Genomic DNA, 26,969 nt, shown 5'->3' with positions numbered 1-26,969 from the left:
TTCCCAACCAGTGTTCAAAGCATTCTCATGAAAAGGAAAATAATGGCCAAAAATGTGCAAAATCTGGAGTGGTGGGTGGAGGCCGGGTGCAGAGAGCAAAGTCTGACACTTGGTAAAGTGCCGGTGGGAGTCAGACGATTAGATTGGAAGTTGGGGTCAGAGAAGAGGTCAGGCATGAGTGAGACGGCAGCTTTTGGTGGGAAGAGATTGGCAGAGAGGGCGAGCGGAGTGGGACGGGTTGAGCTGGTGAGAAGAGCGCGTGCGTGTTTGTGGGAAGGTGTTGAAGATGAGATTGGAGGAGGAACGGCCGACTCAGACTCGGAGCTAAAGAGGTTTTAGGAATCAGAGAGAAGTGTTTGTTTTAGGGCGGAAGTGTGATTTAGGCTTTTTTATTTAAAAGGACGACTTATTAAGGGGATCTATTATGAAAAATTCACATTTTGGATGTTATACTTCCATTTGGATCTCAACTGCTTCTGGCCATAACTTAATGTGGTTTTGTGTCTGGAAAACAAACAGTTTCAAAAATATTCTAATTGTTAAGCCACATTCGGCAGACTATGTGCCGTTACCCAACAACCCCGGGGAGAGATTTTTAATTCTGCTAAAATAATGATAATTTAAATATACATTAATAAAACAAAGTGCAGTTCCAGCACATTTGGTCAGGTGGTTTTACTGCTGCATTCGATGTACAATGGCTGCTGGAAAAGACAAGTGTTCTGTTGTTGACTCACCATCCAAATCCACCTACTGCATTCTTGTTGGTTGTGCAGGAGGCTCTACTAATGCTTTTTAAAGATGTGTTTTTGTATAATTGTGGATCTGTTTGCAGCCATCTTTATGTGTGAGGGTAAATGTTGAATTGAAGAAGCAGCTTATTTGGATTTAAAGCGACAGAGATCATAAAACAGCTCATTCTGAAAGGAGCTCAAAATAAGCAAGAACTGTCTAGAAGGTCTGGGTGATAAATTGATTTTATCAAAAAATTAACTGCATCTAAATATTTTTGTTTTTGCAACTCAAGTCTATTTTCTGGGATAATCTTCTAAATTTCAAATAGCCCTAAAATGTTGTTAGTGCACACAGCACTTGTGGTAAAGAACCTGTTTGGTTTCCATATATTTTCTATTATTTTAAAGCACACAGAGAAGAAGCTGTAAACCCGTCCGGCTCTTTACCTCCTGCCTGCGTCCTCCTCCTGATGACCAGGTTGACTTGTCCGTTGCGCCCCGCCGCGTGCATCAGGTCGATGACGTATCTGTGCGCCTTCCCCACCACTGGGATCCCGTCCACGAACAGCAGCTCGTCTCCCGGCCGTAATCGCCCGTCTAGATCTGCTGGACTCTTCTCTATGATCGCTCCAATAAGAATCTGTTCATTTTGTTCCATAACACCAGGAGTTAAATGAATGGATTCTTGGCATTATGTTGAAATGAGTAGATGTTAGAGTGATTGTTATTCAGTAATGTAATAAGGTATTAGTTTTCTAAACTTACATGCAGTGCCTTTGAACTTTTTCACATTTTATTGCGATATTAATGGCAGACTAATACAAAACAGCAGATAATCCGTCTACATTACACTGACACTAAAGAGTAGCTACATTTCCATTGGCCATAAAAATAAATCTGCTAGATGGAAACATTCACATTCGGGCAAGTCGTAATCAATAATCGAACGTTACTACTGGTGGAAACAACAAAGAAGACAACAGGAAGTGGTAGGAGGATATTTTTCAATTAAACTTTTTCACATGTGATTTTAATTGCGTTTCTTATTTAATGTAAAATGCGCTGTTTATATCAACAAAACTTTGCAAACATTTCTGATGAAAAGACAACCAGTAAAATCCATTCAAACCAAGTGAGCCAACTAAAACAAAAGTCCATCTGAGTGGAGTTTAATCTCAGTAGCATAAAAATACCGTCTGCTGAAAACTGAAGGCCATTTTGGCACACTGGAAAACCTTAAGTGTTTTATTTTTATTGCACTATACTAACGTTATTACCTTAATATGTTTATAAAAAGTACACAGATACTTTTTTACTCAAAAAAGTATGTTCAAGTAGTGCTACTCTTACTCAAGTACAATTTTAGGGTTCTCTACCGAACTGAGTAATGCTGGATAGAAATTCAAACCATAATTCTCAGAGGTTTTATTTTGAAAACCAGATTTCCTTTTCATTTATATTTCAAAAGTATGTGTTATTTGTTTAAGTCTGTCAAAAAAATCCAAATAAATTTCACTAAAGTTGGTGGTTGTAATGTGGCAAAATGTGAGAAAGCTTCTTTAAGTCACTGTATGTTGGTGGGATCCCATCAATAGCAAGCCAGCACTCTCTCAGGGCTAAAGGTCAGGGGTCAGGGGTTAGGAACACACAGTGGGAGTGGAGTGGATTAGAGAGTAGAAAATGACAGGGTTTCACACCCATCGCCATACGAGCCTTCTCACGTGTCTCCACACTCACAGGCTGCCCGGCCTCATCACCGCCCAGCACCCGAAAGCCAAACCCAGACTTCTGTCTGCGCAGGTGGACCTCGATGTCCTGGTACTCTGCTCCTTTAATCAGAAAAAAAAACCCCACGTTAAATCATGTCTCTGGGAGCAGCTTTGTAACTGAAGCGTTACTGTAATCCGATCCATTTTTTCAGTAACAAATAACCTAATAACATTGCAAAAACAAGCACTAAGAGTAATAAAAAGGGTCATACAAAGGCTCTATTCATAAAATATAAACTGTTAAAAGTTGCTGAGTTATAATCTTGTTTAAAAGCAAAAATAATTTCTTTCTGGAAAATATTCAAATGTTTTTCTTATATAAGGGAAAAATGTGAATTTAGAACTTTAAAATGAACAAGATTTTTTTTTTAATATACAAGGAATTATTGAAATATAAAACTGTTTAAAACATTATTTAAAAAGACGTTTATCATTTTAATCCATTCACACCTACACAAAATAATGATTACAATCATTAAAGAAAGAATGCAGCAAGTGGCTTCTGGATGGTAAGTCAACAAAAAACACTTGTCTTTTCCAGCAGCCATTGTACATTGAATGCAGCAGTAAAACCAGCTGACCAAATGTGCTGGAACTACACTTTGTTTTATTAATGTTTATTTAAATTATCTTTATTTAGGCAGAATTAAAAATCTCTCCCCTGGGTTGCTAGGTAACGGCTGGGCTTCACAAGGGTTGCTAGGTAACGGCACATTGGCAGCCGAATGTGGCTTAGCAATTAGAATATTTTTTTTGTGTTTCTCTGAACTAAAACTCTTTGAACTGCCTTGTTGCACATTTTATTGATTGACTGAGGTGACTTAACATTTTGAAACAGCTCACTTTTCAGTCACCAAAAAGCATTAATCGATTGCAAAAAACCGGCTGGGTGGGGTTTTGAAGCAAGTGAGACCCAAATGGAAGAACAAAAACATGGCAGATGTGAATTTTGTGTAATATGTCCCATTTAAGAATACACACAGAGATTATATTTACCAGTAGAGTCCACAGGAAAAACGGTCCTTGGTTGAACAAGTTCTGGACAAAAAGAGAAAGAGAAAACCAAAGCAATGAGACAGAGACATCCACAAACAGATGCTCCCATATAATCCCGAACTCCGCCGTCAGCACTAATGTCATCGCAGAATCTCGGCATAATCCATAAAGTCAGGAAATGCTTACAGAGAGTAATACAGCTCTTCATTATTAACAATGCAAGGTGGAATGTAAGCACTGATCTGCAGTCGGGGGCGCCACGCTACGCCGCGATCCGCAAAGCGCCGGGGCAAACCCGGCCACAGACAAGAGGCTGCGAATGAAAAATTGATTCCAGTTGTATCCGTTTTAATCATAGCGGCGCTCTGCTGGGACTCGGCAGGGATGATGAGAGACGAGAACCTGACACAGATGTTATCCCCACCAACAGGAGTACCAGAAAACAAACGGTTTACAACCGGAAAACCCCCCAGAAGGTATCATAAATATAAAATACAGGAAAACAATTCTTACCTTTTTTGATTGCTAAAACAGGCTAGAACAAGTTTAATAGCTAAAAGGAGAAAATATATGCTGGAAAAACACAAAATGTATTCTAGAGCATATATGTAGGTATATACTCTGGGGAAAATGTCTTGTTATAAGTGAAGTAACCTACCAGTGGAACTAGCACTTTTTCATCAATATTAAGGAATGTTTGACTTAAAACAAGTCAAAAAGTTACCTGTAAGCTAGTTTTATGTTATTGCAACAGTGCAAAGAAATTTGCGCTGGAAAAGTAAGATTTTGTGTTTTTAAAGTGTAAATTTTCTCCTTTTAGCTAATTAAGGATTTACACACACTGTAAAGTTCCTCTGTCAAGCTTCCAAGTAAAATAGTCATAAAAACCTTAATTTTAGCTCAGAGAAGACACAACCACCACAACTCATAAAAAGGAGTTTTTAAAACTCCTTTTTAGTTTTAAAAACATAAAATGGAGATTTAATAATTAATCCATCTGACTTCTAGCAGTTTTTAAAAACCAGCATCAAAAAGATACCATGTCAGATCACAGAAGCTGCTTCTCCACTCATTTTTAAGGCGACATACAAAACTACCACAAGTGTTTCTTCCTGCAATTTTACACCATATTTACTGAGAATATTTTTGAGATGTTAAATCAAACCATCCTGTTAGGTTAAAACTTGTAGATGTACAAAAGCATGAAGTGAAATAGTCTCTACGTACACACATAAAGGTTAATACATGCTTTTCTACTGCTTATAACTCCCACAGGAAAAAAAATTATATTGCAAAAAGAAAATTACCTTTTTAGTATATTACAAGCCAGAGAGTTATGTTATTGCTGTACTGTATATTTTAGGTGTGGAAGAGATCAACTGTGTTTATTCACGGATGAGTTTCTGCAGAACCGTTTGTCAAAATGAAATGAAGAGATTCCCACAAAAATGCCACAACATTTTACAAGCAACCCGGCTACCGTTAAAATTACACATCTTAAAGTGAATTAAACTGATTAAAAAGCTGTAATACAACAAAAACAGCAAACCCTCTATATATCAATAAAATACAGATGTTTATAAAAACGCCACAATCCAAAATAACGCCTCCATGAAAACATTCATGTTCATTCATGAAGCAAACGCTAGAGCTGAGTTCATGAGGCTAGCTAGCAGGACAAAAATACACGGTGACAAAATATTAAAAATGCTTCCTCTTATCCAGCCCACAACGCCAAAAATGTGTCACCTTCATCCACTGATTGTTTTTCTTCCTCTGTTTTCTTTTTCTGTTTTTCAGGGCTACTAATGTGCAACTAAACTTCTTTTGGTTCCTTTAGCTAGCATGACAAATAACTTGCTAGCAAAACAAAAAGATACTACCCTTCCTCTTATTCAGCCCACAACGCCAAAAAATATATAGCTTTTATCCACTGATTGTTTTTCTTCCTGCATTTTCTTTTGATTTTGTTGGGTCGTAATGTACATTACAACCCAGAATGTGCAGTTTACTGTATCAGTAAACTTCTTAATGGTCTATACACCACTCTGTGTGAAAGTGCGGTCCAAAGTTAATCTTTGCAATTAATTTTATATGGGATATTTAATTTTCCAGAAATGTGGCTGAACATGCAGCTTTGGAGCCCCCTAGTGGCCAATAGTAAGAAACAGCCCAGCACCTCAGTCATTGGTCGGATTTCATAGTCAGTAAAAACTGCTGTACATTTGCTTTCCTGTCTGTTTTCTGTTATTTATGGATTAGGAGGAAATTATTTCCATCCTTCATACCTACAGCAGGTGCCTGTGTGTTTTCACCTGCAGTAAAAGCTCCAGTACTTACGCCTACTCTCATAGATAGCCATGGACTTCTCAAAAAGGTCATAGGGGTCAGGTTTGACCAGTGCCAAGGCCTCGGAGGCCGAGTCCGGGACCGAGGCCATGTGAAGATGGGGTGTTGGGAAGGGGGCGCTGTGGGAGACAATGGGAGCAGAGCGGCTGGTCTGAGCGGGGCTGTTCTGGCCCTGCTGGGACTCCCACTGCTCCAGCACCTGCAAAGCACAGCGGCATGACGGGTCAGTGCTTCCTCTTCCTGTTTGTTTCCACATCTGATGTTTGATTTTAGCTCTATTGGTATGGTTAAAACACAAAAACGAGATATGATCATTGGCTACCCCTGATTGATGCAAAACCTGTCAAGCTTTGGACATTCATACAAAACATTTCCCACTATAAAAAATTACTACCAACTTGTTTTTCTTTGAACTAGCTTGTAAAGATCTCTGTACTGTGTTGAACACATTTGCATTGATATTTTTTTAAGGTTCTCTATTCCTAATTATTGATTAATGCAATAAGAAAAATGTTAATGAGAACCAGCCCACACAGAGTTTTATCCAAAACTAGAACTACTGTGCTTTTATTTGAATAAATTTGTCCAAGTTTTACTTTTCTGATCAAATAAAATAAAAAAACATTCCATGTAGGAGAAATATTTTTTCTTTAAAAAGACTAAAACGTTTCACAGAAGCTCCCACCATTCATCCACCCATCTGCTACTCTTCCTCTGAATTTATTATTTCAATAATAATGTTGATTGTAACCAAAGACGAGGTTTTCAGGCCTGGTACTTCTTTATTAGTGCTACTCCTTTTTAAGAATATAATAAATACTTTAATGTATCACCAATAGTGAAAAAGCAGCCAAAGTCCAAAATGTTGGAAAAGATCCATTTAGAGGACAAAGAGGCAATATGGCCGCTGTAAAGCACAACAGGAAAGAAATTATTAATGTATTTAAGATTATGTACAGTGATATGTCCTTTATTGAGCTAAATAATGATGAAACATCAACAAATAACACTAAACATGTCAAATAATATGTATTTTTTAATATTAGAGATTACCAGAGCTTTTTATAGCAGAAACCTGTGAAGTTATTAACCTTTTTCATGTCATTTTAGCAGAAATCCAAAGCTTGACAGATTTGTTGCAGCTGCTTTTGACTGGTTAGTAGAGAAAACAGTAAAAATCATTCAAGTGTGGATACAGCATTAAAATTAGCATGCTCACCCCTCAACTCGTATGTTTGTCATTTTGACCGTTAGCCACTTGAATTTCAAGATGGCTGCCGTTTTGCAGCCTTTTTAGCCACTTGTTGGCATGAAATGTGCCGGTTTTTCAGTTCAGCGGTTTAGCGTTAGCACAGCTAAGATTTTTGTTTTGTGAATTAGTGGTCAGTGCACCTAACGTTTTAGTCGTGGCTAACAACTACTTCTCTATTACAAACATGGCGGCCATTTTGAAAATCACCACCAGAAAAAGACGACACAGGATAAAGGAAATACATACAATTTCTATGGTTTAAAATATGTAGGCTTTAATTGGACACCAAACATCCATCTATTTGTCGATTTTAGTCCAAATATTTATTTTCCATGACAACAAAGGCGGCCATCTTGGAAAATCAAAAAACTATCAGTAAATAATTTATGTCTGTCCAGTTATTAGTGATTTGACACCAAAGGCATTCACTTGTGATAAATATTGGCAAATTTAGAGCAAAAATTAATTTTGCTTGATGACAATGGCAGCCATCTTGATTTTTTCCAAACAAAGCAAGCTCTTTGGAGCATGTATCCACAACTGAACAATTTTGATGACATTTTCAATTATCTGCTGCAGTATTTATCGGTGTTTGGGGAAAGAGCTTAGAAAAATAACAAGTTAGTGAAATTAGTAGTAGAAGAAGCAGTTTGGCCTAATTTATTCAGGGAAAGACAAATAACGGCAAAAGCTTCTGTCTGTTTCCAAGGTGAAGAGATGTGGGCGGTTTGGCGTTAATTTGAAAGAGAAACATCTTGAATTTGAGGCGGCAGCGACAGTTTCTCCAACACCAGTCAGTCTGAGCGGCAGCCTCAATGTGTCAGATGAGCCGGCCGCGTGAGTCACAGCAGGACAGCGAACAGACAGCCGAGACGACATTTTGACACGCCGAGAAGCGTCAAAGCGACTCGGAACGGAGGGAAAACTGAGACCGTATGACTGGCGCGTTTATCATCGGGAAGATACGGAGCAGCTGGTTCTGAGAGCCAATATTAGCTGCAGATATGAAATGTGCTTTCCGATGTGACCCAAAACCGTTTTCTTTTACCTTTAATTAATCTGCATTATTCAGTAAAAACATCTGAAAATGCTGCAGCATTAACTAGTGGTTACCTATGACTTTCTGAATTTGACAGACAAATTTAAATAGGCTTATCTGCAAACAAAGATTTGCTGAACGGAAAGTCCATCTGACAAATTAGCCACTGCTCTGCTCTCACTCTGTTAGCCAAAGCCTCAATGTTTGATTCTGAGCTGTGGAAACCTAATTAGACTCAACTCTGTTTTTCTCATTTTGTCACAGAACCACCACAAATGTTGATGTATTTCAGAAACACAAAATAATCCCTTCTTTTTGAGCTCATTTCAATTAAAAATCTTAAAAGTGTGGTGTACATTTTAATTTTAAACTGGCTTGATTCAGACCTCCTCAGAAATTTATGCATTTTCTTCTTTGCAAAATATTCAAACTTGAGTCAAAATTGATTTAATGTGAGGGTGAAGTCAGATTTAGAGTTGGTCTTTGACTAGGCCATTTTTACATATGATTTTTTAAAATTGTAAATCACTCCATTATAGCTCTAGCTATACATTTAAGGCTACTTCAAAACAGTTCTTTTCCCCCCCAAAGATTTTACACCACTTTTTATGACTTCATCAATGGCTTTCCTTTCATCCTCATATCTTTTTAACTTGGATTTAAACAGACATTTAGTAATCAAGATAAATAGTTTTCATTGCGGTGATTTAGTAACCCTTTTCACCACTTTTTACTGTCAAGCTTAATACTGATTAATTGATCGACTTTTTAAGTCTACCTCTAGTCGTTCATGATCGTCAGGAAACAAACTCTCTTTGATACACATTTTTATACTTTATTTTTCTCATTTTGATGACACAAAAGGAGTTGGTTAGATTTTATTTTTCAAGTATTTATTCAATAAATGACTAAATGAGGCTGAATTTACTTTTATTTATGTAACAGGATTTTATTTTGACATTAAAATAAAAGTAACGTGTTTATTTGTTCTTTTATTTTTAATGGCGTATCACGTTCTGCTGCGCTGCTCTTGGCAGTTGGTGGTTACCATAACAACCAGTAACCGACAGTTCCGCCCCCTTTTTTCCGTTGCCGTTCCTAACTGCCGTTTGAATTAGAAACAGCTCTGTGTTTTCGTTAGAAATAACACATTTTAACATCAATTTTAGACAAAGTTGATCATTACAGTGTTTCATGAGTAATTTTGCTATGTTTTGACCTTTTTAACTTATTATTGTTAATGTTGTGGATTTTAGCTAGGTTTAATTTTACAACTGCTAACTCCTCAAAGGGAGCTACTGCTTGTCATTTGTTTTTCTGTTGATTTAAGAAATGAAGTTTGTTGTTTTAATGTGTCAAAATGTGAAACATTCCAGCTATAAAAATACTTTTTCCAAGTCAAACTACATCCAGTGTTTAGCCGTTATTTTCAGAGATGTCAGATTATACAGAGATGGAGCTGAAGTAGCCAACAATGGAGGGATTTAAACGACAGAAGCTCTTTAAAAGCACCGGTTTGGGTTTCCGGATCTGGAAATGGGAACAACACGAGCCGGGTTCAGGGACTGGTCAGAGCAGCGCTGGGAGGAAGTCCAGGCGTGAAATGGATTTATAAAAAAACAAGCCGAAGAAAGAGAGAAAGGCGGAGGGAAACGTGTAGAGGCGTAAGAGCGTGACAAAAACAAACAGGGAAAAGTGTATCTGATCTAAAAAAGTGTTTGGTGTGTTATAAAGCTAACAGGATGCCTGGATTTGTTGCTTTTCATAACAATACATTAGAGTTTAATATCAGAAAGTGAGTTTTTAGTGGAGTTAGCGTGGTGGAGGAGAATAATCCTGATATCTGATGCTGTCAAATGTTACCTGTTTTGGAGTCTTCCAGGGTGAATAGTGACCTGAAATGTTGAGAACACAAAACATGCTTTAGGGTAAAAAAAAGAAGAAGAATGATTGAAAAAAACTGGTGAAAACATAAAAAAATACATGAAAAGGCAGATGTGGATGGGAGAATGGAAATAACGTGCAACAGGAGACGACCAACGAACATGTACACCAAAAAATCTCATAAGAAATAATTTCTAATTAGTGTGTTCACTGCAAAACATACACAAGCAATTCATTTTGAGCTTGTTTCTTTTTTTTTAGCTCGTTTCTTTTTCTATAAGACAAAGCTAGCTTAAAGTAACTTTTCAACAGGATATGGGAGCTTTGTTTTAAGTAAATAATTCCTTAATATTGATGAAAACATACAAATCCCACTGATTATTTCACTTATCACATCACACTTTTAGGAATTATTGACTTAAAACAATTTCCTACATCTTGCTGAAAAGTTATGAATTATTTTCAGTGCATTAGACAAAAATACTTGGTAAGATTCTGGTTATTTTGCAGTGTTTGACTTTGACTGAAGTATGAATATGAATAAAATCTGAGCTGAAGAGAAAAGTGGGAACAATTTCCCTAAAGCCTTCTTTGATTAATTTAAGGAGATTTGGAAACAAAGTTAATTACATTTCTTTAATTAAATATCAACTGAACACTAATACCATGTTTATACTGTTATATCAGCTAATAATGTAAGAAAAAGATGATAATAGACACTAAACTGCTTCATTAGGGGGAGCAAAACTGCAAAATTAGATAAATGTGAAAAAGTAAATTACAAATAAAGGACAAAAAACACATTAATGAAAATGAGAGGAAGAAAACTGAACAGAAACAGTGTAGGGTTGTGCTTATTTGAGGGATTTCTACTGTTTTTGGTTTTTCACCAATACAGAAAATAACAGAATTACTTGATTTTAAGATTTCTAAATTCAAAGCATGTTCTTCACCATCATCATTTACAAGTAAATAATATCAGATACTCCTCAGCTGAGTGGGTTAACATTTCTATCGACGTAAAGTCCAGCTTGCTCATGAGGAGTCGGGGATTGCGTCAGATTCCTGGTCGATCCGTCATACTGGCTTCTCTTACTGTTATTCATTTTCTCTGCTCTGATTTCAGATTTGTGTTGATGTTCTTCTTCAGATTTAATACTCTTCCTCGTCTCTCAAGCATTTGACACAGATTTTGAATTCTCTACAGAAAGGCAGAACAAAAACATCCAGTCTGACTGAAAACCGCTCTGCACAGTTTCTGCTTTAACCTTCAGGCCAACCAAACTGTGTAGAAAAGCTGTACATAGTAAAACTAACTATGTAAATGTGGGAAAAAGATACCAAATGCCTGATCAAAATGGATTCTGGTCCAGGTAAAACGTCATTTGGGACCCACAGTAAATTATGAGTGGAGTCCACTGAATTCATAAAAGCCTCTGTCATGTTATAGTTTACATCCGGAAACGCTGGAGGGCAAAAAGACGATTCTTTGACATGGTATCCACAGCCGCTGTAGTACAGCAATGTTAACAATTCAGTGCAGTGCACCACAGCAAAGGGAGAGATAAGGCAGAAAAAAATTTTAAAAAACAACTCAAAACCACTTTTTCATTCTCTCTGCGTTGGCTACGCTACACGCAGACTTGCTGTCATAGCAACTGCTAACGCTGCCACTTTGTTTCTGGATTCAACAGCGAAAACAAACATTTCCCTCACAAAAAAAAGACCATTCAATCTCTTAGAGTATTATGTTTTCAGGCTTGGTGTTTGTTTGGCATTCATTAATAAGTGATTGCTGTATTAGATTAGCTGCTGCTGCTATTAGCTAAGCTAATACTGCAGTGTTTGATTAGGTAATTTAAACAGATTCTGATAATCTGTCAGAGTTGGTGTTTAGGTCGCCTTTTTTTTTTTAATTTTAACCGAAATGAAACGCATAAAATTCCACAGCACATCTACATGTTACTGTTGTCATAGTCAAGCTAGCATAACTGAACTACTTCCCTCTCCCTTTTTTTCTTCATTAAAACTTTTCCAGGCCTTATCTAGTTTTTGTAGTGCTGACAATTAGTAGCAAAGGATTGCGTCTCTTTTTCTTTTACATATCAGGCGTACATTTAAGATTGAGCGTCTTATATTGATAACTTAACAGCTAAAACCAATGCTAGTCATCATTAGCGATCAACTTTTTGTCCTCCAGCAGGGAGATGAGAATGGATCTTGTGTGCATGACGTCATGCTGGAAGGGCTCCAGATTTTCTTTTAATGGAAACAATGAAGTTAGGAAATGAAACTGAAAAGATTTTGGTCCTTTTCCCTGTTATGTTCCTGTCATTTTTGTTTTTCACATTTGTTGCCGAGCAACTTCCCTTGTAGTGATTAGACTTTTCATGCGGCCACACGCTGACCGCACACATGTACAACCCGAGCTTTCCATTAATCTTCCGCGCTCCCACTTCAAACATCAAGCTGTTCTTTCAGTTTCTGTGTTACCAGAAAGAACATTTAAATCAATCATTGATCTGTCAGCAGCGCCAGGAACGGAGAGGCAGAACGTAAACGCTGCGGCTTTCCCTTAACTGGGCTTGGTTTGTCACACAGCACAGCAAGGTAAAGGTTACACTTTCCTCTTTCTCTCTCCAATCCGTCTTGGGATGACCTTTCAGGAGGCATTTCACACATTTCTGCTGTTTGCAGCAACAACAAGCAGGAATCTACAAAAGAGAATTAGGAATACTGAAAAAAAATATTTTTGTTTCCTGCACCACCGGGAAAATCAAGTCTTAAAACGCAACTCGACCAAGTAAATTTGGGAAAGACAAGAGCTCAGGTTTCCAAATTCTATAACAAGGAAGAAACACTTAGGTCATTATTTTCATGAACTTCCAAGAATGTTTGATTATTTAAAGTCAGAATCCTTAAAAAAAAAGAGAAAAATAAAGTCGGAATTTTCAGTAAAATCAGAACTCAGAAAAATGTCGGAATTCTGAGAGCAAAGCCGGACTTCTGAGAATAAAATATGAATTCTGAGATAAAAGAATTCTGAGTAAAGAGTCAGAATTTATTTAACTTTTTTGTGGCCTTAATTACCTTCCATAGGAATCTATCTTGGTTACCATAAGCAGTAACTAAAAGCAGAAAGTTGTTTGTCTTTAGTTATATTGACAGAACATGGAGAAAAAGCGCTTTATTTTTCTTCTAGATTTAATTCATCTCACTTTCTGGAAGTCACAAGCATATGCTAACACAGAAATCAAATTACGGGATGCTTGCTTGCCAGTTGTCCCACTGAGATGCTACTGGAACGGTGACAACGCAGGAAATTGCCAAAAGCTGAATCTTTCAGAGCAACGCTGTTGAAACAAGAGGCCTGGTCAGATCTACATATTTTCAGTTTTTCTGACAGTAAATGGGAGTATTTCATCAGGACAACTACAGGAGACGGAGTGAGGTTTTTGCTTCGCGTGTTCCTGAGAAGGTCAATCACTAAAAAAGCCTCTTCAGAATACGAGCGAGCAGCATAACCAGAGCTGAGCCGCATCGACAGGCTACCAGGCGTCAGTGACCGACGCCGTCCACAGGGTGAAGTCCCTGTTAACTCAGGCATGGCAGACATTTAGTTGGACGCGAGTGTCACCGCGCCCTGTGGCAATAAGAGGAGAAAGTCTGGGCTGAATGAGCTGTCCGTGGCGCTGAAAGCTCTGCAGCGCTTATCAGACGTGTCAGCTCGGCTGCAGGGACACCGCAGAGTCCGACTCACTCGCTGCTTTTCAGCAAAGTGCAGCTCTGGCCTGCAGAACCTTTCACAGAATGACGAACCTTAAGACGTTTCGGGTAAAACGGTAAAAATGTTTCCAGGGTTCGTCAAAAAGTACACAGAAAAACATGAAGACATAACTTTGGGCTGGGACTTTGACGCATTAATGATGTAGATTTTAAGAAAAACGATAAATCTTGCTAATGAAATTATTGAGGTTGTTTTAATTAATCATGAGTTTAACTGATTTTCTGATTATGCAATGGATGATAAAGCTGCTTCTCTTGTCCCACTGGGTGTGAATTTCTGTTAAAAAACAATCTGATGGGACAATTGTTGTATTCAGGTTGTGCTAAAAGGCGTTGGCCTAAAATAGCAGCTAAATGCTAAATATGTAGCAGCAAAGAAGTTGCTGAAACAATTGAAAGTTAAATGGGTATAAAAGCACTTTGTTAGCTTATTTACTGTTTTTAGAAATAGTAATTAGCTTTGTTGTTGAGCTCATATGTCTATTTATTCAGTAATTTAGCAGCTAAATGGGTTTTTGAATTGAAAAAGTTGGTCCATGTATAGTTTAATTAAAATCCAATTAATTACAGACCCTACAATTAGCTAGATTAAAAACTGAAATTGAGTTTCACTATTACTCATAACCTGAAGCTGTTTTATTAAATATTTCCACAATCGTGTGTTTTGGTCTTCATGATGTGTTTTCTGAGATCTATCTGCACTCTGGTGACTTTTGGAGGAAATTCAGTAATTTATTCAAGTTTACCAGGTTAACATGTCTGACTATTAAGGCTGAAACAATTAATCGTGATAATCGATTATAAAAATCAACTAATTTAGTAATCGATTGATTGTTAAGTGGCATATACACTCAAAAAAAGGACATTTCCCGGAGAAAAACCAACATATTCCAAGTTGTAAGCTAAAACTGTACAAAAAATATATATAAATTTTGCATTTAAGAATATAAAATATGTTTTACCCAAAACTTCTCAAGTTAAAACAATTTTCCTTTTTAAAAACAGAATGGATTTTTTTATTGGCTTCTTTTAATACATTTTTAATATTGTACATGTGAACAAAAAAACGCAAGTGGTTAAATACTGCATTTTTTTTTTACCTGCTTAAACGAATAATCAATAATCAATAGCTTAGTAAAATAATCGTTAGTTGCAACCCTACTGAATGCTAATACATGCCACAGTTGTTTTTGTTTTGTAAAATAAGAAAAGAAACATTTTATTTTCCCTCCATTTAAAGTGTTTTTTTGTCACATAACTTCACAAAAAATGCTGGGTGTGAACACATTCAAAACTATTTTAACTAAAGCAACAACAGTACGCATTCTTTTTAACACAAAAACAACAAAAACTGTTATGATTCTCAATTTAAACAGTGAAAAAACATTTAAATCATGAATCTTTGTGTCTTCAAATGATGCTTAACGAGCAACGTCAATTTTTCCCTCAAAATACAAAGTTATAATTTGTACAAAGATGCAGTTGTGGGCATGATTGACACTGAAACATGGATCTGCATGAATAGATGCTTTAACCTGACAAAGCTGGATCTATGATTTATGGATCTAAATGCTGAGGGAGGTTTAATCAAATAGGTGTTTAACTGAAAGCAGCCTGATTGCACAGACAAGGCAATAACAGTAGAAGTGATTGCATCATGTCAGAATCCTGATGTTCTTTCCTGAATATGCATTCGAGGAAGAAAGTCTGTCTCCTTCACAAGATAACCTGTGCAGAAAACAGATGTCTTCCACTTCTATCAGTTGCATTGTACCTTTGTGCACAAACAAACCACTTACAAGCTGCAAACTGCTTGAATATGCATGATAGGAGAGATCAAAACACAGCCCAATTTATCAAACCGCACTCATGCAGTTAGTGGATGATCACTTCATTGTAATAAAAGCTACAACAGAAGCTCTTGATTTGTTTAAGAGGTGACTTTAGTTTTCGAGCTGCTCCTCCTACACGGGGAGGAGATGTCAAGCACAACTTTTAGCCCTGTGATCTAATTTTTAAGGCAACATGGCTGCCTGCCATCTGCTTTGTTTAAGAACCCCTGCCTGCCGTCTCTGGGCAGATATCGATCCCTGGCGGCACCTCCAAACATTCAGAGCTTGCAGGGAGAGACATGAGTGTGAACAAAGCTGAAAGGCTGTGATCTCCTGGCACAGAGTCCAACTCGTCTCTCTCTTCCTCCTATTGTTTTTCCACCATGTTGTGCATGAGTGTGGTAGATGGATCACTGTCTAGTTAAAACACGCTCCCTGCAGGAGGCTTTTTTTTCCCCCATGCAGTTCAAGAACCTCTTCATCTGATTCTCAGGTGGGAGGTCAAAGCAAAACCACTGATTCATGATGTATAATTCGCCTCTAGAAGCCTGCAGGTGGCGGCCATTGCTGGAGAAAGACGCTTAATAATGTAAAGAGGAGGGCTCAAACGATTAATCGCGATTAATTGAAATAATCGTCAACTAAAGCAGTAGTCGATTAATCGTTGATAGACTTAAAAACATCAGCCTGTTCAAGTAGCACACACACACAATTCAAAACTTAATTATTGCTTTTAAACTTAAAAACTAACATTTAAATTAGTTTTTAAGTTACACTTTAAAAAATTACATTTTCTTTTTATTTTTTTATTCTGTAAGTATGCATGTAACCTTTACCACATTTGTCAGTTTTGAAACTGAAACCATAACAATTTTTTTATCCAATTAATCAATTAATCATTCAAATTAGGGCTGAAACGATTCCTCGAATGATTCGAGTACCTCGATTACTAAAATTCCTCGAGGAAAATTTACCTGCCTCGAAGCTTCGTTAATTTATGTTTTATTAGTTAGCGCACCGTGTTCCGGCCGGGACTTCATTTGCGTTGCGCGGAGCTCTCACTTCCGCCTCTGAGTTGTTGACAAAAGCTAAGTCTCAGCGGCATAAAGTCCAATCTTCAAGATTGGCCCGTGGGGATTTTATTGATTGATGATAATGCCCGACTTTTTATCGTTTTTGGGGAACCAATAAGCATCCTTAAAATGACTGGGGGAATGCCTGGAGTACGGCAGCATTTCTCCTCCGGGGCTGCTGGTTGAAAGCGAACGGCGGGAAGAGCGCTGAGGTGAGCGGATAGCCTGAACAGGGCGGGCGGCTGAGTAGCTGATGCTTACCGTGTAAATGTAGCTTTACCGACGAACCGCACAATAAATTTCATATCCCGGTCTGAAGAAACGGGTGGCGGAGCGCATCGTACATGGCTGGTAGATGAGTTTCTGAGTGTGACCAGTGAAGGTGTCGTAAATATCCCGTATTGCTTCCCCCCGTGTTCGTCCCCCGGTCTAACGGTTCGTCAGTCCGCTGGTCTATTTCCTCCCCTCCACCCCATCTTACGTTCGTTCATTCGCCCTCTCCTCCCACTCCAGGCGGCATTTCCCGTATTTTCAAACCCAAAGCGTGACAGGTTAGGTGGCAAGGTGAGTTTAATTAATCTATTAAACTCACTGAAGATGAATACATAAACTAAAAGCTGGATTGTAGACATTTTTTATAAGCATATTTGTGAGCCTGCCTCTTTGTTATTAAATTCAATATAATTTCAGATTTTTCTATAACTTTTCTTCTGGTTAACTTAGAAAGTGAGCTATTGTTACAGGTTAGTTTTCTAAACTACAAAAAAGCAACTGTTAGGGATGCTCAAATATGAAAAATTGGACTGATATTGATATCTGATAGTAACACCGGTATTATGCCAGATTTACCAATATTTCATTTTATAATTTTTTATCCGATTACTCGATTAATCGTAAGAATAATCGATAGATTACTCGATTACTAAAATATTCGTTTACAACAGCCCTAATTCAAATAGTCAATAGAATTATTAATAACTGAAATAATGATGAGTTGTAGCTCCAGTAAAGAGCTAATTTTGCAGTTATAGTGGTCGGGAAAGCCACTAATGAAGCTGCGGGCAATCTTCATGTTCAAGCTCTATAATTATCAGTAATGAGGAGAAAAATCCATATTTGTTGGGAAGAGGGCAGCAGGTCAAGATAAAATCCAAGGATGTGTGAGTGTGAAATCTTTAATATGAGTGAAAAGCTTCTGAAGGCGGTCGAGTTTAACTGACTGGAAGATTTGATAAGAAAAAGCCTCATTTCTAATAACTGCTGATATCGACACTTCTGGGCTTTTCAGAAAGAAAATAAGGGAAAATATTTTATGTAGAGTTCAGAAAATTTAAATTTTAAGTGTACAAAACAGATTATTTAGAATTTAAATTTTAAAACCAGAAAAGTAATTTTAAATCACTTCTCTGACAGAAACTGTTGATTATTTTAAATTCAAATGACAGAAAATATTCTCAAATTAAATTATCGCCCAGCCCATTGACTCTCATTTTCCCCTCTTAAAATGAGTGTGTACATTTTTAATCACCTGACAGAAAGGCTTGTTTGGGTTGTTTTTTGAACCACTTGGTAGTGCAGAAAAATAAAAATCTCATTTTATATTTAAACTTTCTGATTTTTTGGAACAAACTCAGTTCAAGAGAAACATCTTGTTGCTATCCGTTAACAATCCTCATCTCTGGTGCTTTTTAAGCCACTAATGGCAGACATTTAAGAGTGTGTTGCCATAGTAACCGCTCCATAAAAAACAACCAAGGTCCCTGAATTTGGGAGTTAAGAAAGCATGAAAGCTGTCGGTGTTTGCGAGCGCGGATAAAAGCAAAGAGGTGGTTGCCTGAAAAACATAGCGATGAGCGGCGCGCCAGCTGCTTAGCTGGCAAATATTTGCAGGATGCAGCCAGAGATTTATGAGTGATGGCGACTCTGTGGCCGATATCAGCCAGAAGCCAGGTGGCCGGCTCCGTTAGACGCGTCCAGATTTATGAGAACGGTGGGAAGGAAGGTAGAAAACAAGAAAACCGGTTTAAAACAACGATAAAAAAAGGACCTGAACTGTTATAGAGCAGATATAAAAGGACATTTTTGAGTTTTGAAGATTTAATTTTTTTGCACTCCTTGTGTTTCCATAGCGATAGGTGATGTCAGCACAACCAAGGCGGCCATCTTGTTTTACAGCTTCTGTTTATTTGGACAGTGAAGTCAAGCCAACTTTTTTAACGATTGTATGACATTAAAGTTGGATTAATATGAGAATAAGGTGTTAATATTACCAGAATAATGTCAAAAGTAGTAGCTTCACAAGAATGCTTGGACAAAAACTATCAAAAAGGAGGAATGTTGAGCCTCTTGAGACATATTTTGATTTTGGCTTTAGAAGTAAGAAAATAATTAACCTTTTAACTCATTAACATCAAATTATTATTCACTGCAGGACTTTAAAATATAGCCGTTTACACAATTATTTCAAAGAATACGACGAGGTCATGTTAGGTCTTTTAACTCAAAATAAGTTTTTTTCTGATTAAAACAACTTCTTACTGCTGACCACTGTTTTAATTTTGCGTGTTTGTTGTATTAAAAGAAAAATCTCTAGTTTTCAGGTTTTTTGTGGGGGTTTGACTGTGTAAATTTATTTTTAGTAATAACAGCTTTTGGGTTGCTTTCTTTCAAAATGCTTGCTATATTTAGCCAAGTTTAAGAAAGGATAAAAGCTGATTTAGGGGCAGGTTTTTGGTAAAAGTCTTTGGATAAACCTGGTTTTGTGAAAACTTAATTACAAAAACACAAATACTTTGTGTTGTACGAAAATCATGTTGGAAACAATTTTTACCCCGATTACAATTTAAAAGTCTCCATTTGCATCTGAATTTGTGTCATTTTTGAATTGCAGTTGGGAGACGCAGAGAATCAGTCCCAGGGCCACAAATAGCCCATGCGCCACACTTTGGACACCCCTGCTTTAACATCAGACTGTAAAGAGTAGATACAAATGACCTGTTTGCAGAAAGAAAGCTGCAGCTCAGCGAGACGCAGAGAAAAGCATCTCACCTGGAATAATCCAGTGCATGAGAGTTGGAGGGATTTATTCTCTATTCTGGCTGGAAAGCAGGTGGATTTGCTCTGCAAACTGAGCATGTTTGAAGACTTAACAGAACAATCACTACTTTAAAATAAAGATTGGTTTGCTTTTTTAGCATTTTATGATAAAATAATTCATCCTTCCATTACTGTGTATACCTGTTTTCTGTCTATATTGTGAGGATTTTGTGTAGAACATAAGCAGCAGCCATTCAAACCAAAATGGTCTCAAAGCAACAATATTAACCTTTATCACTATAATTACTCGGACAATTTATCAAAGTAATTATTGGATAAATAATTACCAATTAAACCAAATTTTGCTGCTACCAACAGCAACATTTGTTGGTAACAGGCCTAATCAGACAATAGATTTGGTATTTAGAGTTTGTAAAAAAGACCAACTCAAGATTAAACCAGACATTAAAATTGGGAAGATTTATGCAGCGTATAATGGATGTTGGTTGTTTTGGGTGCAAGATGTTTTGATTATTTCAGAAACTGCGGATATACTGGGACTCTAATGTCTTATCACTGTATAAAACTAGAAAATTCCTGCAGAAATTTTAAGGGACCTGCCAAGTGTGCCCATCACTTTAAACTCAGCATTTCAAATTTGCCATGAAAAATAGATATATGCAGGTTTTACATACTTAATCCTCCACTAGTACAAAGTAACTGTAAATATTGTCAGGTATATTATGATTATATGAGTCACCACTGAAATGCAATGTATAAATCCGAGGCTGATGACTATAAGCTTGCACATGTGGTTCTCACTCATGGTCCAAAATAAAAAACATGAATAAAGTTGGTAAATATTAATTTCTAAAAAAAAATTCAACTTTCATACTAAAGATTTTAATTTACACTCAAAAATTCAGAGAAGTAATAATATTATGTAAGCAAAACATGAATAGTCACAGGAAATATGTATTCTTCCCACAATGCATTGTGAGACCTGATTCAGCGCTGTGAGAATACTCACTGCCTCCGTCTAGGACCCGTTGCTATGGTAATTAATGATCTGCACCTGGGCTGGCTCTCTCTGTCAGACAGGATGCAGGTTTCTATACTTGTGAGACACCCTGCATCGGTCTCCAGGACCCTGACAAAAAACCATAAGCCCCAGGAAAATTTTGAAAACATTTTACAGGAGCAGGCATGTGTATCTATGACCAACTTTGAGATCAATAGGCCTCTATTTGTGCCTGTGAGGGGGAGTTAAACAGAGTTTTGGAGTCAGACCTCCACTGTGCTGTGTGTGTGTTTCAGAGAAATCTTAGTGATTCTGTGAGACACTCAGCCTAAACTTTTTTCGTTTTTCTCAATTTATGTCGTCATTTTATCTCAGAAACCCACTAAAAGTAATAGCTCCAATGCCGGGATTGAGACACATGTTTTGATACCACGTTTGTGGGGTTTCTCGCAGCGGTACAAGCCGCATTAACGTTAATGAAAGAAGATGTTATAACTAGAAAATTCCTGCATAAATTTTAAGGGGCCTGCCAAAGTGTGCCCATAACTTTAGTCCCAGGGTTTTAGGTTTATCCTGATAAATAAATCCATGCTGGTTTAATATACATATTTTAAAGTATTGTCAAGTATATCATAGGTGTATATATATATATGTGTGTATATATATATATATATATATATGTGTGTATATATATATATATATATATATATATATATATATATATATATATATATATATATGTGTGTATATATATATATATATATATATATATATATATATATATATATATATATATATATATATATATATGTGTGTATATATATATATATATATATATATGTGTGTATATATATATATATATATATATATAGCTGACTGTATAGCTCAGTGGGTAAGACACCAGTCTACCACCTGGGAGACCGGGGTTCGAATCCAGGTTGGGGCAAGTTACAACAGTGCAATTGAGCTATGCAGTGTGGGTCCCTAGGCAAGACCCTTGGAGCTATATAGCCTACCTCATACAATGAGAGACACTGATAAGCATGACATGCCGGCTCAGACGTCGCCCGGCCAAACAAGGTCTGCATCAGGTGCTGGGGAACCAGAGCACCTTGATGAAAAATGGGCTACTGGAACAAGACGGAAATGGGCGAGAGACGAAAACATGGATCTGTTGGAATGCTACTACTCAAGTAACCCTAGTCAGAGGGGTTACATGCAAAGACTGAGGGTGGAATGGTTACTTCGACACCCACAGTCTACAATGACTGCCAAACAACTAGTAGCTCAGTGCTCCAACATCCGCAAACGGCAACTACTATCACAACTTGAGATTGACGAGGTACAACACAAATGCTACGGCAAAAGGGAGGAGCCCAAAGATAAGGTCAGGGGGGAGTTAACTACTCCCCACCCCGAGACTGGGTATGCAGCCCCAGTAATGAACGAACTATCAAAGCTGAACGAGACAGCAACTGACCTGAGAGAGAGAATCGTGGCCCGAATGAACACCAGGCAACCCCGACGCCAATTACAACGGCTGAGTGAAGTACCATCAGAAAGTCTCATTGAAGATGTGAATGCAGCATTGAGAACAATCCCTACCAACACCATAACAGAAACCAATGAGCTGATATACAACTCAGCATCAGTGATCCTTGAAATGCTCGGCTATAAGAGCAACCATGAGACCCAATATCCATCATGGAAAGCCAAGTGAGCTCCTAAGGGGTGCAATGAAAAGATCAGTACCCAAGAAGTACAGCCAGATGCCCATACCTGAAGCACTCGAAACTGCCAAACAAAGGCTCCAAGCCTTGGCCAGCCGCCTAAAGAGATACACAAGAGAGAATGAAGCCAGGAGGATCAACCGGCTCTTCTCCACCCAACCAGCTAAAGTGTACTCTCAATGGCAGGGTACTAACAACAGAGCAGACCCACCAAGGCTGGAGACTGAACAATACTGGAAAGGCATATGGGAAAGGGAGGCGTCCCACAACAGCAAGGCACAGTGGCTAACCTCTCTACGAGAGGACCACAGCAACCTCCCTGAACAAGCCCCGGTAACCATCACTGTGGCAGATGTCCAAGAAAGAGTCTCGGGTATGAAAAACTGGACAGCACCAGGGCCTGACATGATCCATGCCTACTGGCTAAAGAAACTCACTGCCCTCCATGAGCGACTGGCAGCTCAACTGAACCAGCTGCTACAGAATGGGACTCACCCTGAATGGTTAACTGAAGGGCGCACAATCCTGATCCAGAAGGATCCCTCAAAGGGTTCAGTCCCATCCAACTATCGGCCAATAACCTGTCTCTCTACAACATGGAAGCTCATGTCAGGCATCATAGCGGCTAAGATAAGCGGACACATGGATAAATACATGAGCACGGCCGATGCCGTGCTCATGTATTTATCCATGTACGGAAGGGCATCGGCATAAATAGTAGAGGAGCCAAACACCAACTCCTTGTAGACCACACAGTCGCCCGAGACTGCAAAACCCGACACACCAACCTGTGCACCGCTTGGATTGATTACAAGAAAGCCTATGACTCAATGCCACACACCTGGATCATTGAATGCTTAGAGATGTACAACATCAATAGGACTCTAAGAGCCTTCATTGCAAACTCGATGGGGCTGTGGAAAACCACCCTTGAAGCCAACTGCAAACCGCTTGCACAAGTGTCCATCAAATGTGGCATATACCAAGGAGATGCTCTGTCCCCACTGCTGTTCTGCATAGGCCTGAACCCCCTCAGCCAAATCATCAACAAGACTGGCTACGGATACCGACTTAAGAATGGGGCCACAATCAGTCACCTCCTCTACATGGATGACATCAAGCTGTACGCCAAGAGCGAGCGAGACATCGACTCACTGATCCACACCACCAGGATCTACAGCACTGACATTGGGATGTCATTCGGACTAGAGAAGTGTGGCCGGATGGTTACAAAGAGAGGGAAGGTCGTCCGCACAGAAGGGGTCTCACTCCCAGAGGGAACGATAGCAGACATAGAGCACAGCTACAAGTACCTGGGAATACCACAAGCAAATGGCAACCTCGATGAGGTCACAAGGAAAGGAGCCACAGCCAAATACCTCCAACGAATAAGGCAAGTCCTGAGAAGCCAGCTCAATGGCAAGAACAAGATCCGTGCAATAAACAGCTATGCCTTACCAGTAATCAGATACCCTGCCGGAATAATTAGCTGGCCAATGGAAGAGATGAAGGCCATGGATGTTAAGACTCGGAAGCTACTAACCATGCATGGAGGGTTCCACCCCAAATCCAGCACCCTGAGACTGTACACGAGCCGTAAGGAAGGAGGCAGAGGACTAGTGAGTGTGAGAGCCACTGTCCAGGATGAAACATCTAAGATCCATAAATACATCAAGGACAAAGCCTCAACGGACGATGTGCTCAGCGAATGTCTCAGGCAATGGGGAACAGAGGACGAGGTGCTGGAGGAACCATCATGGGAAGACAAGCCCCTACATGGGATGTACCACCGACAAATAACTGAAGTGGCTGATATCAGGAAATCCTACCAATGGCTGGAGAAAGCTGGACTCAAGGACAGCACGGAGGCCCTCATCCTGGCCGCCCAGGAACAGGCCCTAAACACCAGAGCAATAGAAGCTCAGATCTACCACACCAGACAAGACCCAAGGTGTAGGTTGTGCAAGGAGGCCTCTGAGACAGTCCAGCACATAACAGCAGGGTGCAAGATGCTGGCAGGGAAAGCGTACATGGAACGACATAACCAAGTGGCGGGCATAGTGTACAGGAACATCTGTGCAGAATATGGACTGGAAGCCCCGAGGTCAAAATGGGGGACACCCCCAAAGGTGGTGGAGAATGACCGAGCTAAGATCCTGTGGGACTTCCAGATCCAGACAGACAAGATGGTAATGTCGAACCAACCGGACATTGTGGTGGTGGATAAAGAACAGAGGAAAGCCGTTGTGGTGGATGTAGCAATACCAAGTGACCACAACATCAGGAAAAAGGAGCATGAGAAACTGGAGAAATACCAGGGCCTCAGAGAGGAACTGGAGAAGGCCTGGAAGGTGAAGACCACAGTGGTGCCTGTGGTCATCGGGGCCCTCGGGGCAGTCACCCCCAAACTGGAGCAGTGGCTCAAACAGATCCCAGGAACAACATCAGACATCTCAGTCCAGAAATGTGCAGTTCTAGGCACAGCCAAGATACTGCGCAGAACCCTCAAGCTCCCAGGCCTCTGGTAGAGGACCCGAGCTCAGAGGATGAAAGAGACCACCCACGGAGGGTGAGAGGGGAAATTATATATATATATATATATGAACTGAGTCAACATTAAAATGAAATGGCTAAATCCCAGGTCAGTGAAATTCAGTCCGAGACTGACGAATATAAGCTTCGAACATTTTGTTCTCACTCATGGTTCCAAAAAAACATGAAGAAAGTTGGTAATTCTTTATTTCTAAAAATAAATTCTATTTTCATACTAAGGATTTTAATTTACACTCAAAAATTCAGACAAGTAATAATTTTATGTAAGCAAAACATGAATAGTCACAGGAAATATGTATTCTTCCCACAATGCATTGTGAGATCTGATTCAGCGCTGTGGGAATACTCACTGCCTCTGTCTAGGACCCGTTGCTATGGTAATTAATGATCTGCACCTGGGCTGGCTCTCTCTGTTGGGCAGTATGCTGGTTTCTATACTTGTGAGACACCCAGCGTCGGTCTCCAGGACCCTGACAAAAAACCATAAGCCCTAGGAAAATTTTGAAAACATTTTACGGGAGCAGGCATGTGTATCTATGTCATGACCAACTTTGAGATCAATAGGCCAATATTTGTGCCTGTGAGGGGGACTTCAAAAGAGTTTTGGAGTCAGACCTCCACTGTGCTGTGTGTGTGTTTCAGAGAGAAATCTTAGTGATTCTGTGAGACACTCAGCCTAAATTTTTCTCGTTTTTCTCAATTTATGTCGTCATTTTATCTCAGAATCCCACTAAAAGTAATAGCTCCCTTCTCTGCATCGAGCTGCACGATTTGATACCACTTTTGTGGGTGGGCACGCAGCGGTACTAGCCACATTAATGGTGACGGAAGAAAAATAAATAATCTATAATAATAAAGAGACATTCTATTGGGTGTAGAACAATAGGTGCCTGCCATGCAATGCATGGAGGCAGTGACTGACTTCGCAAGTCAGTCACTGCTCTCCCTATGCATTGCTATGGGCAGGCCCCAATAAGAAAAACATTGTTACTTTAGTTAACGCTTGATTAATTGTAGCAAAGGACTAAAATCAACATGTGGACAAATCAGTCCTTTCTGCTCAAACTACCATCAATACAGCGTAGGGCTGATTTATTGACTATTCTTTGGATTAACCAATTAATAATTGGATAGAAAAAGGGATTTAATAGCACTTTTCAAAAATAATAATAATAATTAGACCCAGGTCAAAATACAATTATGTCACTTGCAGAACATATTTACAGTTTATTTTTATCTTAAATGAAAAATTTATATACTTTTGGACAGTTTTAGTTAAATTATTACTCTGACTTGTTCTTTTGGCAAATACCCTTTTCTAGGCTATTTTTACTCAAGTTGATGATTAATCGATTATCAAAACAGTTGATTATTTCAATAAATGATTAATCAAAGTTAATACAATTAACCAGGATTGATACAATTTTTCAGGATTAATATGATTAATTGGTACTAATCCAATTAATACTACTGATATGATTAATCACAATATGATTAATCACGATTAACAAATAATACAATGCGATTAATCAGGATGAATCATATTAGCTATAATATGATTCATCCTGATTAATTATCATGAATAAGGATTAATAATCAATAAAGATTAACATGATGAATCACGATTAATCATTTGAACTTTAGTTTGAGATCTTAACGAGCTTAGCGTGGTTTCATGTTTAAATCTCTGAAATATTCCCAAACGACACATGAACCTCTCCAAAGACTCATCTACTGAAAAATAAAACCTTTTGACACACATCCCTCACTTCCAGCCTCACTTCAATAAAAGTTGAGCTCCTTTGACTCCCAGCTGCCATTAACAAAGGCGCTCAACAGAGCACCATGATGTATTCACTTGTATCTACAAATGGAATAAGAAATCTTTGGCTCGACATTCCAACCATGAGAGTAA

At 38.5% G+C, this 26,969-nt stretch overlaps 1 protein-coding gene across 5 annotated transcripts in view; it reads right to left on the bottom strand.

The window, feature by feature from the left end:
• Positions 1-26,969, bottom strand: part of magi2a (membrane associated guanylate kinase, WW and PDZ domain containing 2a) — a 241,991-nt gene that overhangs the window by 22,917 nt on the left and 192,105 nt on the right. For 3 of the 5 annotated variants that reach the window (XM_088003172.1, XM_015002568.2, XM_088003173.1), the window contains 5 exons: positions 10,003-10,034; positions 5,840-6,047; positions 3,500-3,541; positions 2,448-2,563; positions 1,182-1,374 (listed from right to left, as the gene is read on the bottom strand). In XM_088003172.1, the coding sequence (XP_087859298.1) occupies positions 1,182-1,374; positions 2,448-2,563; positions 3,500-3,541; positions 5,840-6,047; positions 10,003-10,034 (591 nt within the window). The remainder of the gene's footprint in view (positions 1-1,181; positions 1,375-2,447; positions 2,564-3,499; positions 3,542-5,839; positions 6,048-10,002; positions 10,035-26,969) is intronic. The other 2 variants (XM_015002586.2, XM_088003171.1) reach the window with 1 other exon arrangement.

Source organism: Poecilia mexicana, unplaced genomic scaffold (genome assembly GCF_051168715.1).
Source record: "Poecilia mexicana isolate PSO_F unplaced genomic scaffold, ASM5116871v1 scaffold_23, whole genome shotgun sequence".
Lineage (NCBI taxonomy): Eukaryota > Metazoa > Chordata > Actinopteri > Cyprinodontiformes > Poeciliidae > Poecilia > Poecilia mexicana.
Note: the sequence above shows the minus strand (reverse complement) of the source record. Positions and strands in the feature narration are given on the sequence as shown.